We start from the raw sequence: 19362 nt of genomic DNA, 5'->3' as shown, positions 1-19362 counted from the left end.
TACCGCACACGTTTACGGAGGAGCAGAGGACATTTGGCCTACTTCCACAATTATTCCACTACAAAATTAGAAACTCCTCGTCTACTCCTCCTATGCTCTCTTTTTGGATCTATCTCACATTAACTTCCTCCCATCCTTCCTTTTACGTGTAATATTTTTTGTTTCACTAAAATTATCCCATTTTTAATTAAGCTTATTATTCAATTTGATTTATTAACTTTGTACGGCCATAAAAAGATTTAAAAAGGATTTGTAGATATGTAACGTAATTGAACCACCCAAATTAAAATTAAAATGAACAGTTTTACTAAAAAAAAAATAGTCGTTTAATTTGTAATAAGTAACTACTATTCACAATTTAGCTACCAATAATAATATATTTATAATTGGTTTATCATTTTTTTTCTAGAGCTCTTGATAAATCTTTCATATGCTTATTTTATTAGATCGTTTATTTTAAAATGAGAATCTCACTACATGCATAAAAGTCGAACAAACTTATATCCTATAAACAGTATTTGATAGTGGTAGCTCGATCATTAGGCTTGGAGGTAGCTAGTTAATCTCTTCTTCTATCCCAAATACTGAATACATTAGATTATGATCTTAAAGTACACTTGATGAGGTGATAACGTACAAGTGGTAAGGATTATAATAGATAAAATTGTATACGTCAGTAATACCAGAGAGCAGGTTCACCGATTTGAGGTTAGATTTATCAAAAAAAGAAAGTCATCAAAAGGGGTCTTAACTCTTAATTGTGGGCATAACTTAAGCAATTAGCATTGCCATGTTTAGAAAGTCGTGCGACATCATCAAACATCTTGACTGCTACGTATCACTGTACTCAAATAATCTTTAACCCCTTTTTTTTTTTTTTTTTTTTTTGGTAAACAAGGTCTAATTTGTTACCATGAGTGTATAGATTATATATGCTTCGTGGGGCTCATCATATCGTTGTCATGTCAATAAAGGATCGGATGATATACTAAGACCCTTAGCACATTGGAATATCATCTTTCATTCTTTTTTTTTTTTTTTTTTTTTTTTTTAATGTTTTAAGAGATATATATAGAATAAGAGGAAGCACATTTAGGGTCCAAAAATATCAAATTGGTGTCTTTTTGATAATATAGGGTGGTGACAAATATTAAAAAAGCATTAATTAGCTAGGATTCCATCATATAATAAATTGAAGATATACTCTTGTTGAGTAATTACCAGGATCTAGCACTATCTAACTTTATTAGTCATAAGGGTGGTATTTAAAACTCGTATTACATCTATATGGTTTGCTTTTTGTTGCTCTAATACAAAATGGAAAAACATACTCATGTAGTATCTTTGATGTCACAAAATCGAGCCCACTATTGACGTTTACTTTTGTGACGAGGGAACTACCATAATTACCTCGCTGCTTACTCTCAAGCATTGGGTTGGCTGAACAACTCAAAAGAGAAACAAGTAGAACTCTGTCCATCCTATACTAGAGATAGAATTCAATTCTCAGCTACCTCTTGACTAAATTTAAAATTGATACTTGTTTATCTAGCTAGAGGTACTTGCTTGACGTTTTCCTCTAGATTGTTTCCAACCTTCAGGTTCAATTTTTCCCTTGACATAATTTATAGGGCTAGTTGTATGTCTAAGCCTAAAATTTACGAAGCTCCTAGGCAATAGAATCACTTTATATATATATAAATATATATATATATATATATATATATATATATATATATATATATATATATATATATATATATATATATACATTTATTAGTAATGTATATTTAGAAGGAAATCTTCAATCCATCAAAACTTGTTTCGTGTAAAATTTAAGAGCACGTACGTTATATATATCTGCGTAATTAGCTTAACTTTGCAAACACGTACGATTCAAAAAAATATTTATGATAACTAAAATTAATATTCTGAAATTCAACACTGGAATAATAATAATAAGTGTGATCAATCTGTACAATTGCCTAAACAAATTTCCTACACCGGCCTTCAAAGGCATTTCTGATGAACTTGAAATTGTACGTGCAAATTCTTTCCTAACAAACGCAACTCCTAATAATCGAATTTTTCTCCCCTAAAAAATGATTAAATACATTTATGTATATATGTAATTAAAGTCTTAATCACTTGAAGTTTGCTGGACGAATCGGCCGGTAATAGCAGCTGCAAGGGCTGCTGTGAAGTTTGGATCTTTAGTCAAGGAAGAGGCCATTTGCTCAGCCAATAGTTTTTGGAATTCTGGTGAACTAAACTTGGGCAGCTGGTTATTAGACAACGGTGTGCTATTCAACACCTTGTTGCTGTTGTTGTTGTTGCTGCTGTTGGTGGTGGCAGTTGTCGTTTCGTTAGCGTTGGACTTGGACTTGGCTAGGTCAAGAGTGACGGTGGGAACTGATGAGGCATTGCATGGGACAGAGCCAAGGGCGATGGACCGGCTGGAGGCCGATGGTGCAGCACCCTCTTGTTGTGCTGGGGCTGGATGGTTGTGTTCTCCTTCATAGGTTGCCACTAGCATTGACTGGTCTTCAAGACTTCTTTGAACCTGAACATTTTGAAGAAGATTTATTAATACTAATAATAATTATTAATTGATTTCAATAGCCTAAAAAAAAAAAAAAAATCTTTCTAGATGAGAATAACGAGATAATGTACACTACTACTTGAATTGAATTGAGTCATTGCATTTGGTTCAATAATTAGGCAACCAACCGATTGAAAAAAATGTAATTGTAGGGTATGCCTTCATTAACTAATAAAATGTCCCTTATGTAAGTCAAAATTGTTAGGAATGTTGGCAATAATCTCGTGATCAATGTATGGAGGAACTAGGAAGTTATTAATTCAAGTTTCATGCAAGCCAAGGAAACTAATCTAATTAATTTAGAAGATAAATTGTATTGCGAAAATAAAGGGTTTTTTTTTTTTTTTTTTTTTTTTTTTTTTTTTTTTTTTTGTAAATATAATTGATTGATTGCTAAAAGGAGCGATTGTAGTAGTGTTAATCTTAAGACAATAGGATGATGAAATTATTACCTTCTTCTTAACGGGACAAGTAGGAGCAAATGAGCACTTGAAGTAAGCTCTAGGACAAGGGTTATCTCTAGTCACTTTTTGTCCATACTTTCTCCATTGATAGCCGTCCTTAAGGATCTGCACGCGATAATTAAACAAATAAAGTTAATTGACATACTCGTACATATGTTATATATGTTGCATACACGACAGCTATTATTTGCGCGTTAAAAGCTAAATAACTTACAAGGGTTGAATCAGAAGCTTCGGTTCGAACAGCGACCCTTGTGATCTTAGCCTTAATAGTTTCTTCTTTGGGCTTTTCGTAGGAATCTTCTTCGTCACTAGAGCTGCTCTCAACGATATTGTTGTTGTTGTTAGTATTTTTAACAATATTGGTGCTGTCTAGTTTCCTTTTCTTGTTGACATTATTGTTGTTGATATCGTTACTTGAATTGGAAGTCTTGCTCATGTAATCAACCAACTGCCTCTTCAAATCATTGTAGTTTTCACACACGACTGTTAGCATTTCTGATAGCCTCTTGTTCTCTGCATTCACCCTATTCAATTCCTCTACTAATTCTTCTGTTTGCTGCAACCACCAGACACATACAAACTTAATTAATTATTTATTTTCTCAAACTGTAAAACAATAATAATCACAGTAGATGGTAGTACCAAGATGAAAGACGAACCTCTTGCTTGGGCCAAAGATTGGTAGTAAATTGATTGGAGGTAGTGGTAGGAGGAGGAGGAGGAGACGAGGCAGGCTTGACGATGTTGGGATGATCTCTAACGGGGGCATCGTCGAAAAGGCGAAGGGTATTAGCATTAGTGAGATCCAAAGAAGGGGTGCTGAACCATGTTGATGACGAATACTCCATAACTTCGTTTTCTTGATAAACCAAACAATCAACGAAGCTTGAATGAAATAAAAGTTGTAAGAAGGGAAGAAAGAAGAGGTCCAGATACAATTAATATATAAGAGAGAAGTGGGTGGTATGTGGTAGAAAGAAGAGAGTTAGTCAAATGAAAAGAACCAGAAGAATAAAGAGTATTTATAGCAACAAACTAAAGATAAGGGAGGCAGCCCAATTGACACACTTGCGGCCGGGAGGAAGCTTGGAAGAAGCAACTGAAAGAAAAGGTAGATGTCACTGCTTATAAGTTTTAAGCTGGCATTTTTGTTTTTTTAATTTTTATTTTAGGAGATTGCGTGGATTTCTCGCGTGCAACACCGGTGATTTTTTTATTTTTGTTTTGTCTCTTATCCAATGTGGAAGGGTCAATTGGTCAAACAGTTAAGGGTCGGCTCCAATGGGACATGCCCTATCACTTTGTATATCCGCTTTTTCAAATATTTTTTCAATGCTATTATGGAGCAATGGTGTTGTGTGCAGCTAGTCACACCGTGTGTCCACTTGCAAAAGAGTAAAGTAACCCCTAAAACACTAATCAAGTATTTCCTGCAATACTGGTCGAGCAACCCTTATAATACTAACAAAGTAACTCCTGAACACCGACCGATAACTTCTATAATAGTTACGAAATAACCCCCATAATGGCCAGTCAAATATAAAATTTTGTGTTGGAGTATTTTATGTGTGAATTTTTTTATCTATACCTTAGTGTAAAATGTATATTAAAGAGTTATTTCTATTCATGTAATATTCTTTTGCCTACTTTAAAACTCTATAATTAACCAAAAAAAAATTTAATGAGCAAAAAATCATAATTAGGTGCATCTACCCCTATGTACATCCAGGTGTATAGAAAAGGTTCTACTCTCTCTGTTTCAAATTAGATTAAAACATGTTACGAGTAGATATTTTAACTATTCACATATTCTATTATAACTATAAATTTTTACTACTATATATAAGAAAATAACATTTATTAGATTTTTAGTATTTAAAATGTAGTAAATTTATCTCAGTGTGTATTCTATTTTAATATATCAACTTCAAATAATTTTTACTAATTTGAAATTAGATGAGTTTTGCATTAACAAATACTTTTTCCATTTCTTTATAGTTGCAACCCTTCCTTAAAAAGAAAATGTCACAATAGTTGCAACACACTATAAAAGGAAGGTTTTTATGGAGAAAATTGTACTGTTACCTTTATTTAAAGTTCATAGCCCACTTGATTATACTTTTTTTTTTATTTATTTATTATTATACTCTTATTAACCCCTTAACCCTATTATAAGTGTATTATATCATGTGAAGTCCACTTTTGTTAAATAGCGTAATAAAGTGTGTGTTGCAACTATAAAGAAATGGAGGAAGTATGTCATTAAATGGTTAAGATTAATTGTGTATTGAATAATATTACCTCCGTTTTTTTTTAATTACAACAAAGGAATTTTGTATATTTCATAAATAGCACCTTTTTTACTATTATAATTATAATAATAAGTAAGAGAAGTGGTACATGTTGGTAGATGAAAAGGGGATATATAAAGTCAAGGTCAAGCAACACCTCCTCGTCCTAATCCTAACATTATTATACTACTATAGAGAGGCAAGAGAGGATTTATGGTATGTATGTATATAAGGACCTCATTTGAAAATTTTAAAGTTAAAGAAATGGTTGGATGTATCAAAACTCCATTACTTAGATATCTATCTTTGACCCGTTGCTTTCCTTGTCGCGTCTCTTTTTTACTCTTTCCTAGTTTCCTTTTCCCTTTTACTACCTTTTTCTTCTAGATATTTTTTTTTTAAACTTTATAACTTCTTCACATCAACCTATTTCTTATACTTATTGTATTTATATTACTCAAAATCTAAATCAGATCAAATCAAAACTTTTAGTCTCCGTTTTACTCCGAGATGATTCTATGATAGTCATCCTCATTATACTAATTTTTTATTAGTTGATTTTAATTTATTTTTTAATGTCAAAATTAATTATAAATCATATATCTAATTTTTAAAACTCATTTATTGATTTTGAAAAAAATTTGATTTTTTTTTCTAATTAATTTAAAAAATTCAATTTTTATTATTACAGATTTTAACAAATAACTCATAAATTAATTATGAAAACATAAAAAAAAATTAAAAATTAGATATAAAAAATGAGAAATTTTTTTTTAATTAATTTAACATAAATAAATAAAAAATCACCTAATAAAAAATTAGTATAATGGTAGTCATTTTTTCGTAGAATTTTTACAAATTTGACCACAAATATTCCCTTTTTTTTTTTTTTTTTTTTTTTTTTTACCGGGACTACTAATATTCTTAATACATAATTCTTATATGTGGCTGGCCACACCATGTGGTTAGCCATCATGGGGGTTACTTCGTTAGTGTTATAGGGGTTATTCGGTCAACGTTACAGGGGTTACTTCGTTAGTGTTTTAGGGATTACTCGCTCAATATTACATGGTGGTTACTCGGTTAGTGTTATAGGGGTTATTTTGTTCTTTTACAAGCATCAATTTGGTGTGGCCAGTCACACACAAGACTCGCTGTTTTTTATAATTTAAAGATATACGAAATATGTTGTATCAAGACAAATTTGTTAACATATTACATCCCTACCTTATTAAAATTTTAAGAACGCTCTTATGAATAGTGCATGGACAATTAGATCCCTAAAAATGAATTTTTTTACAAATTTGCCTCCATTAAATTCAAAAGCTATAAAATTGTCTCTTGAATCCCTTAAATAGATTATTTATTTGTGTTTATTTCAATATTTAAAGCATCTTTTAGACTCTCCATTTTATTTTATTTTTTTGTTTTTTTCTATTTGGAATATAAACACTATCAATACAAAGTATTTTAAATTAATTTTAATATATATGGAATACATAGATTATGGAGTATATAATTGTATCATGACTTGTATAATAGGGAAATGTAAATAGATATAATAAAATATCAGGCAAATATGCATAAGGTATAAAGGCCACCAATAATAATTCTGCTCAAAGGATTAGCCATATTGCGCGCATAAAAATTCCTAGTTATAATATAATTTATTCTGATCAGTAGTACTCCGTTGTATATAAAATCAATTAGTACAAAGACAAAGATGCGTTGATGCATTGAATTGATTGTCTCTAATTAATCATGCCAGTACAAATAATAATAAATAAATAATGATGGTGTCATGAATGATCGTAGAAAAGTTTTCAAATTTGTTATCTGATTACTTGATTAGAATCTCATTCATCAAGAGCTAGACTTAAGAAATCAAAAATATAATTCCTTGAAGAAGAATATATACAATTATTTTAATCGATAATAAGAGAAAGGAGAATATCCAAGTTTTGTTGTGTTTCAAATCAGCAGCTTGCTGTATGAACACAGTTACAAGTTGACCAGTGATATACTTCTATGGTTGTTAATATTGTCATTAGCTATCTTACTTGCTTCTTCTTTTACTACTATTTTATCATTATGTCGGCAATAATTAAACTATATATTACCCTGAACTTGATGCTTTTTAATTTTAATCTTCTCACAACGTTTTATTAAGAAATTGAACAACGCAAAACCAAACATTAAACACATGGCTTAATTACTGATAATATTCAACATTCATATATATATTAATCATTCACGGGAAAAAGCTATTGATTACTGTCACATACATAATTCAATTAATTAGGATGTTTCATGCTTTCACTTAAGCTATACTAAGTAAAGTTAATTTAATTTTAGCAAAAATGACATGAAAAAAACAAGGTCTAATTTAACTTATGTTTAGTAAGAAAATAAAAGGAAAAATTTATTCTAATAATCCCACCTTTGGCCGGTTCGCCATTAATAATCCCACCTTTTGATTATTATCTAATAATCTCATCTTTATAGGTGATTTTCTTCCATTGGTCCATAACCGGTTATTAACCAGTTTAGCAAGTTAAAAAGTGACATGTGTCACTATTTAATTGGTTTGTGATTTTTTAATTAATTTTTCTAAAAAAACAAACTAAACTCATCTCTCTCCTCCCTCTTTACTGCCATTATCTTTCTTCCCTTTCTCCACCGTGCCACCATGAAGCTACCCCCGTTGCTGCCGTGTAGCTACTACCATCAACCCTCGAACACCACCTTTTACCATTATTACTCGCACCTCCCTGTCCATCTCTGCCACTATGTGGCTACCTCCCACTTTCAAAAATCACCTCCAAATACCACCCCATGCCACCATCCACAGAAAATTAATTAACCCAACAATGACCACCTTTTTCTCTCCTCCATTTGAACCCACATCCCTACTACAACTCAATTCCTAAAAATAATTGAGATTGAATCGAAACTGGGATTGCTCTACTGAATTGCTGCCATGGGTTCTTCAATTTGAGCCGAAATTGGCTGAAATTGGGGCTGCTTAGTGTTTATTTGTGCGGCGGTTGAGGGCTGCTGCTAATTGTTATGGCGGTCCAGTGGTGGTTCAATTGCGGCCTGTGAGGTAGGGGTGCGAGAATTGGGTGTTGTTACTGCTGTAGTTACAATTGAGGGGCAGAGGAGGTGGGCAGTCCGGGTTGGTCGCGGTTGTGATGGTCGGATGGTCGGATGGGGTGGTTTTCGGGGCTAGGTTTAGGGTGTCGTAGTGGATTCCGGGGAGTGGGGTGTTGTCGTTGGGTGGGTCGTGGAGAGGGGAAGATTCCGGTGGTGGTGAGGGTGGGGAAGGGGCTGCCGGAGGATGGCGGTGGTGGGAAAGGACGGCTGTCGGAAGTTGGGATTGGGTGGCGTAGGGTTGAGGTTGCTGTGTATTTTTATTTTTTTTTGTAACTTTTTTTAATTTTTTTTAAAATTTTTTGACCAATCATGTATAACACGTGTCAATTAAATTAAAATTTTAAAAAATTTACCTATAGTGCAGGTAATCAGTCACAAGGACCATTAAAAGAGAATCTCATATAAAGGTGGGATTATTAGATAATAATCAAAAGGTGGGATTATTAATGGCAAACCGGCTAAAGGTGGGATTATTAGAATCAATTTTTCCAAAATAAAATTGTTTTTAATGAAGCTTATTTAAATATAAGTTAATGGCATGTTTGGTAACCAGAATTTCATCAAATATTTGGCCTAATTATGTTATTTGGATATGCTTAGAATTTGGGAATTGAAATTGGCCCAAATCCAAGATTATAATGACATGAGTATTTTTTAATATATTGAAATTCCAATCTTAAACCTGTCATTTCAAATTCTAATATTCATAAAAAAAAAAAAAAGCCCAATTCTCTTTCTCTCCTATGTCGTACACAAGTTTCATCCTCTTCCCCAATTTTTTCTCTCTCCTAGGGTTCTTCACTATTGAAGCATACACAAGTTCTCTCGCCCCTCCTCCATTGAAGCGAGCTTCGAATTTCTTGCTCGACCATTAGAGTGTACCCTATTTAAAATGGATGAAATTTGATTGACCAATTTCTGAAATTTGCAGCAGCTCTTTGAATTCTCCATTGAAGCGACGTGCGAGCTTTCTCTCTCCTCCATTGAACCAACATTGCAACCTGATACCAACATTGCAGCAAGCAAAGCAAATTTGGGGATTTAATATTGAGGAGGAGAAAGAAAAAATTGGGGAAGAGGATGAAACTTTGGGAATTTAAGATTGAGCAGATGAAGAGATGAAAATTCGGGAATTGAAGATTGAGGAGGAGAGAGAAAGGAAATTTGTGTGAGTTAAAAGTGTAATTTCATTTGCTTAATTCAAAATATTCACTCATCTCCAAACATAGGTTGGAATTTGAAATTTTGAAAATGAAATTATGATATTTCCCAAACACCCAATATTGAAATTGAATATCAAGATTTCAAAATCTAAAATTCAATTCCAACATTTAAAATGAATATCATGTTTCCAAACACAACCTAAGGAAGTTAGAATTTTAATTATTGTCAAACATGGCCTAGCAGCCTAATTAATTGTACTGTGTTTTTAAGGAGGTATTGTACAAACAATGTAAATCAATTCACCACGAGCTTTGAAATATATTTGTAATTCTTTGGGACCGAGGCAATATCGATCAAATTTTTGGCTAACTTTGTACAATACTTTTTTTAATGACAATTGCTCGTTCCTTTATTTTCCTAAATAAAAGTTTAAAATTTCCCAAATTCTTGTCCCTAAAGCTTCATTTTTTCATGTGGATCGTGAATGGGAATCCATCATTTATTGTTATATCTTTTTAGTTAACTTTAAATCAACAAAATCCATTTATCGTATCCCCTATGTTTTCTCTTGTTTTCCTTTAAAAACAAATAAGATATACTTACTACCTTCCTTTTACATTCAACTATAATTAACAACTCACTACAATTCTTCTACTAGTTGTGTGCACATGAAAAATGAAACTTTTATTTGCGTAATTAAAGTTAGATTTGGAAACAACCTTGCGAGAAGACGTTCCTAATCTACTTTATTTATCTTACTTTATTTTAAAAAAAATGTATTAGGATTGAAGGGGGTGAAAGTATATAGTTACGGAAATGAAATGTTGTGATATGAGATACTTTCATTTTTTAAAAAGCTCTCACAAATTCTTATTATTTCATGTCTCACACTCTATCCGAAAAATAATTTAGTCATGAATTCCACAAATTGGTTAAAATAGCTATTCATGTAATAATTCAATACATTGTCCGACCTCAAAATTTTATAAGAATAATACTAGTAGTCGTAGTAATTAAGACTAGGACCAGGACTAACAACACTCCGTAAGAACTCCGCGTGGGATGCGTGGTACAAAATAATATCGTATGACATCATACCTCCATCAGTTAAATAAAACATGTGCGATATTATCATTTTGACCATCTCTGATTCTTATACTTCTGAATTAAAGACTGAATCTTGTGGATTAATAAAAGGTCCATTTTGACTTTTTATTTATTTTAATCCTTGCAGTTCGGATATTCATTGGTGCACCTATTCTTATTGAATTGACGGGTTTTTTTTAATTCAACTGTAATTTTGTAAATGTCAACCCTTTTGAATAATAAAAAGGGTCAACTCTTTTTTTAATATTAACAAGTCAAACCTGACCTTGTAATTTTTAATTGGCACAGCAGGCCATGTTTGGAGGAAAAATATACTTGGAGTTTTTATAATTTAATTTTAATGTTTGACATAGCAAGCTATCTACTAAATATAACATTTTTATGTTTTTACCATCTTGTTTGATGTGGTTCCACTATTGCTCTATATACCTATTATTGGTCAATAGTATCCATTGAAGGATTATTTAGTTCACCTTATTTTTGTTTATCTAATTTGATCTGAACTTATTTATTCTGGTCTGATGTGATTGTCTTATTTGACTACACTTAACCTTATATATACGCTAATCTATACGGAAAAAATATGCTCCCTCCGTTTCATATTAATCATAACAGTTTGACTTTTGCACTATTTATATAACCTTGCTTTAACTATAATATTTTTACTAATATATAAAAAACATATGTTGCCATTTTTTTATTTTTGAGGAAAAAGTAAAATATTTTTGTATTAGCCTTTATGATCTGATCTAAAATTATTTTTTCTTATCTGATTAAAATAAATAAAAATAAGATGAATTAAACGAGGTCGCCGAATATAGTTCGTGAATATGGTGCAATGTCATATACTTGCATATAGTACAACTTTTTAAAATTCTACTAAGGGTTTTTTTTAGGGTTGTTCTACCCCATTTTTCACAGTATTAAGAGTTATGTTTAGTGGGTAAATAGCTTTAAACTTTGGGGTAGTAACAAAGTAGAGATGAGTGGCGATCGAGAAAAATATAGGGAAATTAAAAGAGGTTAATAAAAATTCAGCGTCAACTAATTAATGTGTCAATCAAAGTGGTGTACTTATATAAAATTAGGGGTGAACACGGTCTGGTTTGGTGCGGTTTGAGTCTAAACCAAACCAAACCATATTAGTATTGAAACTGGACCAAACCAAACTGTAATAATACGGGTTGATGCGATTTGGTTTGCAGTTTATGATGAGATACCATTTTTCCCTAAAAATTGTCAAATAATATATCATTAATTAACTTATAATAAAGTTTAAATAATTAGCCCAAACGGATTAAATTGTATCATAAATCTACCATAAAAATAACAATCCAAGTGCTAACACATAATACAATAACAATCAATTTATCATCATAATTTCATAATACATTATAGTCATTATTAAAATTTATACATATGTCAAATTGGCAGCAACATGACAAGATTGATAACATCAGGGGCTCACAGCAAGCCAGCAGTATTACCACATATTCAAGCACTCATCCAACAACAACATATTTTTATTTTGATTATAAATTTATAAGTTTATGACCTACTGACCTACTAACCGTATAGTCGTATACCCTGTTGTATTGTGATTTTTCATTTTTTATTGTTTTTTTTTTAATTTATAATAATTATTTAATTTATTTAAAAATTATATAAATATTAAAATACAGTTTACGGTTTGGTTTGGTTTATTATTTTTGAAAAACCAAACCAAACCAAACCGTAAATCATATTTACAAAAAAATTGAAATCAAACTGTATTTTTACAAACCGTAAACCAAACCAAACCGCTTAAATGTGATTTGGTCTGATTTGGTTATGGTGCAGACCAAACTGTGTACATCTCTAATTAAAACAAAGGAAATATTATGTTACAGTATTATGAAAAAAAAGAGTTTTGTTTAAAAAAAAAAAAAAGATAGAAAAAAGAGAGTTACGTTGAATAAAAAAAGCAAAGCTGAAGGCACCGTCAAGAAAAATGAAAAAGGGTGAAGGGTGTGTGATGGGTGATTGGTGAGCCGACATTAGGTTTTGTAACCACCGCACCGGAATTTAGATGCACTGAATACGTGATGACCATTGTACGATTACATGCTCTCTTTCTTCTTTTTTCTCTTATAAAGTTGGTTGGCCCATTTTTAATACATTGTACTAAAATGGAAGCTGAGTCCACACCAGTCAACAACAACTACTCTACTGCACATAATATACATAATACTCCGTGGTAGAATACCATTCTTTTTTTCCATGTTTTCTTGTCTTCTTCTTGCTTTGGTCATCCAGGGACTACTATCCTTCACCTATTTTTCAACATTCCTACTCACTCTTTCATGAGATCCATTTGTTTTGTTCCTCGCCCCTTAAGCTTTGTTTTATTCACCTCATTTAATCTCATCTATGTAGTATTTGTACTTTTAAATAGAGATCCAAGCTAGAATAAAAGTTTAAACTTCAGATTATGGGAGAGTTAGTTAAAGATAAAATCACAATATACTTAATACGGAGTATTATTTAAGTCTGAAGTGAGGATAGTCAAAGATGAAATCACACACACAAAAAAAAAAAAAAAAAAAAAAAAAATTTAATTAGATCTATATATAGGTAAAATACTCGTGGGAAGATGGATTAATTAAGTTATTGGTAATCATCCAAACTAAATTGTCGACATCAGTCATGAGATGCTAAGCACGTTTAGAACTTGAAATGTACGTAATACAAGAAGACAATCAGTAAAGGCCAAACCCACTTGAAAATTATTGCAATTACATAATTTAATTTACATACAACAAAAAGACAAGAGTAGTAGAATTACAGTGAGATTATGATTTTAGGGACAAAAATTAGTGGTATGACTATTAATAAATCATAATAACAATTATTGCAAAAAAATTCTAGTCCAACTTCAACACACGTGCTACCACCAATAAAATTCTAGTTTAATGAATGAAGAATCATCAATCGGGTGGCCTGACCTGAAAAATTCAAGTCTTTAAGTAGCTGAAACTGGTCATCTTTGTCAATTTTAGGACATGCAATTTGCAATTTTATTGTTGTCGTCCAATCAATTATTTGATTGGACAATCGACGAACTTCGATCACTTGGGCGGCTAATCAATTATCTAAAGTCTAAACCCTCCTTTACGTCATTGCGTGCATATGTATAAAAGTCATTGTATTTTTCCACAGATACTACTCTGGTATCCCATAATAAAGAAGACACTAGTTCGGGTAAGCCTAGACACAATACATAGATTGTTGACCTGACCATGTATTATGTAGTCCATTGACCAACCTTTTGAAAATTTCTGTCCAACACGAAGATTGTAGATCAAGCTTGGCTAAATCAAAAGCACCAGGCACATGCACTTTAATACCACCTACAACCATCTTTACCAATACATGATGGTACCTGAGATTTCTTAAACCTAAATATTACGAGGTGAACTTACAGTAATTATATGTGACATCATGAAATGATGCGAGTTACATTTTTTTGTGGTTTTTAGCATTGATATTTTTTTTAAAAAAAAAATCGTTAGAATGCTACTTGATAATTAAAAGATGAAGTAGATGGTTCCAATATCCGACTAGCCTCCGAAATACAATAGCAATAAGAGATTTATCTAGAGATTTGTTTTACAATACATGAAGAGGTTTGTAAATACAAACCAGTTTGTTTCTTCTACCATTTATTTCACATTTTGATAAGTGGAGCTTGCTGGGCCCACTTTTTATCTTTTTTATTTAATACAAAGTAATAATCAATCAACTAGTGTGTAGCTCAAGCTTTGCACCGGGTTGCTATTCTGATAAAATTTTGTGATTATATGTATTCGATATTTATGGTGTGTTTTTTAAAAAATTAAAAATAAAAATAAAAAATTTAGACCTTATGATTTGCAATATTTCATGTTTATAACATGGTTGATAATTGGCTTAGATGGTTAAATAATCACCCTTATTTTAAAAGGTTGAGTGATCGAATCTCCTTATTCTCATGTTTTTATATGAAGTAATGTTGGTTGATTGGATGACGTGGCATAATGATTAAGGTTGATTGAGTGGTAACGTGGCATAATAAGAGGTTGAGTCGGTGACGTGGCGTAATGAAAAGAGGTCTACATGTGTGGCACATAGACGTTCTTAAGAACGCCTTTTCATATATTAGTATAGATTTTCTTTATTTTTATTTTTTTTGTTTGGATGAATTTAATGAGTTGTATTTACAGTGGGTCCCATTCATAAACCTTTGAACAGGTTTATTTATTTATTGTTGATCATAGGTTTTTGGGTGAAGGATTTGTATAATGATGATGTGATAAGTGAACAAACCCCTTAAAAGTTTGTTCTATTGCTATTGCCTTGAGGTCTCATAGGGTCTACGGGTACATATCATCTCTTTCTTTTTCGAATTCGAAAAATTAAAATTATCCAGAACAAAAGACTATAATTCATGAATTCATAGCATTTTTTGGAAAAAATTGACACTTTGTGTCGAATATTCATGTGATGATGGATGATGTATAGGTGTTACAAATATTGTTTGGAACCATATATGTCCATCAATTTCACATAAAAACTTAAGATGGATTTGAGTTATCAATGATCTGTGTCCAAAACCTTTATAATTACTAATTAAAAGTCAAAATAAATGGTTTCAACTACCCAAGTTGGCTTCTGGGCTCTCATAGGATCCATAGGAAGCATATTGTCCTCTTTATTACTTTTCAGGTCTAAAAAAAAAATCCCAAAATGAATGCTATAATTTACATTGTTGGATTGTGTTTCAAGATTAGAGAGAGAGAGAGAGAGAGAGAGAGAGGGTTTGTTTTTATATAATATAAAGTATGGTTAGTATCTGTAAAAAAAAAAGGGTATGATTAGTAGGATAGATAATTAATTAAAAAGTAGTATAATGCCCTGTTCACTTCACCTTAAAATAATAATATTTAGTAAAAATAATTTCAGTTCAGTAAAAATCAGTAACTTTAAAGAAGAAATATTAAAGAGAATCAGTAAAAATAATTTCAGTTCAGCAAAAATAATTTCAGTTCAGTAAAATTAATTTAAGTTCAATAAAAATAATTTAAGTTCAGAAAAAATAAGGTGAAGTGAACGGAGCCTAAGTGGGGTTGGTAAGAGAGAGAAATATTAAAATATTTGTACAAGTGGGTTATGAGAGAGATAAATAATAATTAAATCATAGTGAATCTTTATTTAATAAGGAAATGTTGCAATTATTATAAAACGGACGTTGAAAGTATTGCAATATTACAAAATGAATGGAGTGAAAAACACATTAACATAGGAGCTTGGGCCCCGAGGTTCATGTCCATGTAAAAACATCATACGAACTAACTGCTAAAGGCCCACAGGACAAGATCAATATGGGCCAGGTAACTCTTAGCAATATCGGGGTCCCTGGATCCTTTGACTCTACGCCCATGGCCCATACACAAACCTAAGTCCATAAATGAGATGCTGATCCTTACAAGTAAATGAGAGTTTAAGAAGGTAAACATTTTGGAAAGGAAAGGCAAACAGCAATACAGCCCCCGTCGTTTAAGGACCGAGGACGCCATGTGAGAAGTGTAGGTCGGAGTAGCAGGAGTACGCGACAAGCAGTTGCATGCATGTTCGGTGTGGGAGATCTTCTGCGCATGTCTCAGCAACATAATACAAGGGTTGCATAAGCACACTTATACTTACGTATGAGATCATGATCCATGTCATATGCACACGCTATATTCAACCATGCTAAGGACATAAGCTTTCAAATCCATCACATACTCACTACCCATAACACATATAAGGAGTACATACTTGTCCATTTGGCTAGTACTCAACTACTCACCATATTCATATATATCAATATCGCTCTTAAATGGGATTGTTATGGTGTGGAGTTTGTATAATTGTACCCACATACTATACAATTCCTCTAAGTATCATACTAGAATCAAACCATATACTACTCACTTTTTTATTTATAAATTCTAACCAAGTCTAAACACAGGTTGAATTTTCAAGTATTAAAAATAAAATTGTAATACACTCTGTTATGGGTAGTTTCATTATTAGATTTAGTTTACTACCTACACATGATATGACACACCTAACTTTTAAAGAGTGTAATGGTTTTCTGGAGATAAGACATCAAACGTAATATTTCCAAAATTGAGTAGTGCGGCTAATATTGAGTATTGAACACACATAATTAAGCATTTCATGTGATGATAAGTTATCCTTTAATCATATATATATATATCTTGTCTCAATTCTCATTTTTAAATTGAAGCAGCTATATTTAGTTGGCGATCAGGATGCATGCATTAAAAAAAAAGGTGGTGGAATACAAAAACAATGCAAGTAGGTGGATATATCATCATGGAAATCAACTTTATTTAACAGATCTCATCCTGATCGATCGATGTTGAATCACTTACTTTCTGGAATAGTACATTAAACCTACATATGATTTTTGATTAATAATCCGGAGTTAGTGAAGATATTTATGGTGATAAGCAAAGGATTTGTTTTTAATTGACTGTACTTATAGTTATAGCGAGCAGATCAGATTGACGACTACTCTAATCATTGTCTATTATTCGATGACTTCCATGCCTTGCTAGATGAATAAATTCCATCCCTTCAACCAAACAAAGGTCAATTTATATGTTCTACTCCGATCTATATATGACTCGTGTCATCCTGATATGCTGACTCACTATATAATAACGTTTACCTTTTTTCCATTTATATCACTAATTTACTACTTCGTACAATAATTACTTGATAATCCGTAACGTGGAAATTATAGCCGGATCACTGTGCAACGAGTGAGTATATAATATATATATACAATATACTCCGTAATTTGTTTATTGTGAAGTAAAAAGTATATTTGGTTGCAAGGCAATTACTCAAAGAAAGGAAGTAACAGTGAATTTATGGAAAAATGGCAAAATGTGATGCATAAAATAACGTAACCAGTCCAATACTAATTTAAGGATCTATCCGCCTAACATTTTAGTATGATCGCGAGATTACAGAATGAAGATTGCTTATAGCTTTCGTAACTCAGACCAATAGTTTAACGACAATGTAACAATCAATCGAAAAGTGACGATTTCTACCAATCAAACTAACTCAGTGCTTCAAATCACAACCCAGTCAATGAAAGTAAGACAGATTTTATGTTATTGGACGTCTTTATCATAGTACGTTTTAATTTCAATCCTATGTCTGCTCGCTTCATGAAGTTGTTGAACTAACTGATAATCTTCAACTATCCTTATTGTAATTAATCCCATGCTCCACATTTTAATCATATATAGCTATAGCTTTACTAAATACTCCCTATGATAAGATAGATTGTTATTAGTAATAAAAGTAAGAGCACTGACCATTTATTGTAATTATACGGTTTGAGCCGATGAGGTTCTATTCTAAAATCATATGGCGATTGGAGGTAGGAGTAGTTCCTTAGCGTTATAAAGTGTTGATCACTCTCTTCTTTTCTCAATGTAGGACACTTACATAATGTTTGAGAAGTTTACACTTCAACATCTCTCTCACATGTAAGGTTCTTGTATTTCTCCGTCACGTACATGTGATGTTTCACAGGACCCCTTGGGCCTATTTTTTCACTAATCTTCACATGCATAAGTTGGCCTTGTGTACTCATTACTCAAGCCATTAAAAGTCTTAAATCGTGAGCCTTACTTCGATACTATGTTAAATACATGCCCGAGTCGTAACTATCACCAAAAGCTAGAGAGTTCTTTTCACAAGTATAAGGAAGTTCCATCTTAAAACCATATGAAAATAGGAGGAGTAGCCTCTTAGCTTATAAAGTGTTAAACTTTTCCCTTTTTTTGTTTTTTCTTCCTCTCCATGTATAACACTTACTTATATGCGTCGTTTGAAAAGTTTACACTTCACTTTAACATATCAATGCTATTAAGATCGAGTATTTATTTATATTTTTGTTTGGCACATGCTTGTAAAATAAAGATGGTCAATTGTCAAATGTATAAGAGAAACTCATGTTCTAACTTGAATCAAACTGGCTCTAAAAATACCAAGTGTATATACGAAATAATAGGTTGACTAACTTAAGAAATGATCCGGGAATAGAATTCAATAGAGATTTGGATAAGGGTAGTGGTAAAAAGATATTTTAGAGCGAGCGAGGTGATAATAGACTAATAGTGGATACTCCTACTATATAAATATAATAGTGTTACGGATGAATTGGATAATAATGGTTGCTAGATATACGCCGTAGTTGATAAGAGTGGATATCTAAATTATTGATAGTTTGTTCAGGGTACTCATCACGTGCCCTTTGTCCGCATATGAATTAATAAGACTCTTGTGCATTTGAGGCGTGGCTTAACACAGTACAATAATCACATTTTTATTTTTATCAAGTAATCTTAATCAATAGCTCAATTCGTTTAAAACATTCTTAATCAAGTTTTGATTTATAACAAGATTAACAATCTATAGTAATCATACTTTGCTCCACATTAATACAAATAAATTAGTCTTACTTACA

General features: G+C 31.8%; 1 protein-coding gene across 1 annotated transcript; it reads right to left on the bottom strand.

Moving 5' to 3' along the window:
* Positions 1 to 1895: 1895 nt before the first annotated feature.
* Positions 1896 to 4410, bottom strand: LOC110739966 (probable WRKY transcription factor 40). Its single transcript, XM_021920449.1, has 4 exons — positions 3729 to 4410; positions 3281 to 3625; positions 3055 to 3171; positions 1896 to 2563 (listed from the first exon to the last, which is right to left on the bottom strand). Exons 1-4 carry the CDS (start codon positions 3915 to 3917, stop codon positions 2141 to 2143), a joined length of 1074 nt encoding a protein of 357 aa, XP_021776141.1. The 5' UTR covers positions 3918 to 4410; the 3' UTR covers positions 1896 to 2140.
* Positions 4411 to 19362: the final 14952 nt, after the last annotated feature.

Source organism: Chenopodium quinoa, unplaced genomic scaffold (assembly GCF_001683475.1).
Source record: "Chenopodium quinoa cultivar QQ74 unplaced genomic scaffold, ASM168347v1, whole genome shotgun sequence".
Classification (NCBI taxonomy): Eukaryota; Viridiplantae; Streptophyta; class Magnoliopsida; order Caryophyllales; family Amaranthaceae; genus Chenopodium; species Chenopodium quinoa.
The sequence above is the reverse complement of the archived record's forward strand: the minus strand, read 5'-3'. Positions and strand labels throughout refer to the sequence as shown.

Coding starts and splice junctions, on each gene's coding strand:
- LOC110739966 (XM_021920449.1), bottom strand. CDS start 3,917: ATGGAGTATTCGTCATCAACATGGTTCAGCACCCCTTCTTTGGATCTC. Junction 3,172..3,280: donor AAGCTTCTGATTCAACCCTT/GTAAGTTATTTA, acceptor TATCGCGTGCAG/ATCCTTAAGGACGGCTATCA. Junction 2,564..3,054: donor CTTGTCCCGTTAAGAAGAAG/GTAATAATTTCA, acceptor CAAAATGTTCAG/GTTCAAAGAAGTCTTGAAGA.